At 48.3% G+C, this 1,850-nt stretch overlaps 1 protein-coding gene across 1 annotated transcript in view; it reads right to left on the bottom strand.

Annotated features, from left to right (window-relative positions):
• Positions 1–629: 629 nt before the first annotated feature.
• Positions 630–1,850, bottom strand: part of ANAPC5 (anaphase promoting complex subunit 5) — a 35,386-nt gene continuing 34,165 nt past the window's right edge. Inside the window, exons 15-16 of the mRNA XM_007938257.1 lie at positions 1,212–1,374; positions 630–841 (exon numbers count right to left, since the gene is read on the bottom strand). Of these exons, the coding sequence (XP_007936448.1) occupies positions 630–841; positions 1,212–1,374 (375 nt within the window). The remainder of the gene's footprint in view (positions 842–1,211; positions 1,375–1,850) is intronic.

Genomic DNA, 1,850 nt, shown 5'->3' with positions numbered 1-1,850 from the left:
AGCAAGGGACTCCTAAGTTATCATATGCCCTGATTTACATAATTAAATATAGAAAAAGTATGCACAAGATATAAGAAAGCCAGCATCCAGAAAATGACTGAAATATGCTTTTTATCACTGGTTTGCAAGCCATGAAAAGATCCTTTCTTTCTGCATCCCCAGTCAGGGGTGCTTGTCAACACACACAGGCCCAGCACAATGCCGACTCAGGCCCACCGCGCAGAGGGTTCGGATGGAAAGTGAGCCTCACAGACCCGGGAACTGGCAGGAACTGGGGGATGGCAGAGAGCTCACGGCACGTTTGCGTGAGGATGGAGCGTAGGCACAGTTTCCAATGAGGATTGGCAGTTCTCCTGGAGCACATAGTCCTTGACACGTGCACTAACTGGTCAGCGAAAGAGCTGTTTATTAACAAAAAGGGGGTGTCCTTTGCCACCAAAAGGAGAGAAAAGGGGACCAAAACAACTATGTGCTTTCTGACGACAAAATACAACTTCTCAGGTTGCAGTTCATTGACAAGACACCTGGGGTGTTAGAAACACATCATTCACATGGAGGGAGGGAGGCAGGGAGGCCCGAGCAAGCCCAGACCACACCGCTGCACAGGAGGCCCTGCCCGCGAGGCCTCGCTAGAGATGATTGATCAAGGGCACTCCGTGGGAGGGCAGCTCCTGGTGCAGCTGCCGGAAGAGCATGGCGCAGCGGTTCCGCTCCTGGGTCTGCCCCAGCGCGTGGTAGAGCCGGGCCTGGAAGTACACGACATCTCTGATCTGCTCTTTGCAGTCGACCTTGGTGAAGTAGCTCTTGGCTTCGTTGAGGTTCTCAATGGCGGCCTCCAGAGCTGATGGAAGTGGGGAAAACACCACATATTTAAGTCAAGGCTTCACATCCGGTTTTTAAACTTTATTTAACTTGTACAGGATACTTTTCTATTGTACTCTCTGGGATAAAAAAAAATAACACATTCAGGTGAGATTTGTGAAAAGGGCTTTTGTCCTGACTCCTAACCTGGAACCTAGCTCGACAGGGTTCATCTGCCCTCAGCCCTCCTTCCACGCATGCGCGTGAGAACACTTTAGTGCTGCCTGAAGTTCTGCATGTATCTGTGAAGATTTGGGGCTTACACAGGGTTCCAGTTTTAATGTCTGGGCCCTGAATTATAGGAGGTTTCCGGAAAGGCATTTCCTAACGACGTCTGTGTGACTGCCTACCTTCTGCTTTCTTTGCTGGATCATAGGAAGCTGCTGAAGCCACTTGGCACTTGGCCACCAAGAACATGGCCCGGCCCTTGTCCAGGACGGCCCCGTCAGCCAAGATGGGCTCAATGGCCATGTGGAGAAGACTCAAGGCCTGTTCTGGGATTCCAAGGATGAGCTGGAAAAGAAACATCACAAATGTCCACTTTGTCCATACCCACACGCACTGCCCGTAACCAGGAAGGCCTTTGCTTACAGCTGTTCCTCCCTGACTGGCTACCTCTGGTTTATCCTCTCCCTGACATGTACTTTACAACTGCACACTCCTAGAAAACATGACATGTGACCATCTGATTACGATACCTACAGGGGAGAGTGGTTTCTCACTAGGGAAAGGTTTTTGTCTTTACAAAAAGATCTAGCATTGATATCCTTGAGATTAGGAATCCCCAAGGGATGTATAAGGATTGCCCTGGGTGAAGGGCAACTACGAAGAAAATTACTCAAAGGGATAAAGTAAAGGGGAAAAAAAAAAAAAGTATATGTTAAAGAAATGACAAGGGAATCAAAATGATCCACTAGCAAACTGAACACAAAAGAAGACAATAATGGAGAGACTAAGGAACAAAGAAAATATAAGACCCATAGAAAACA

Source organism: Orycteropus afer, unplaced genomic scaffold, assembly GCF_000298275.1.
Source record: "Orycteropus afer afer isolate SDZICR_OR568_19922 unplaced genomic scaffold, OryAfe1.0 scaffold00048, whole genome shotgun sequence".
Taxonomy (NCBI): domain Eukaryota; kingdom Metazoa; phylum Chordata; class Mammalia; order Tubulidentata; family Orycteropodidae; genus Orycteropus; species Orycteropus afer.
This window is presented reverse-complemented; position numbering and strand designations above follow the sequence as displayed.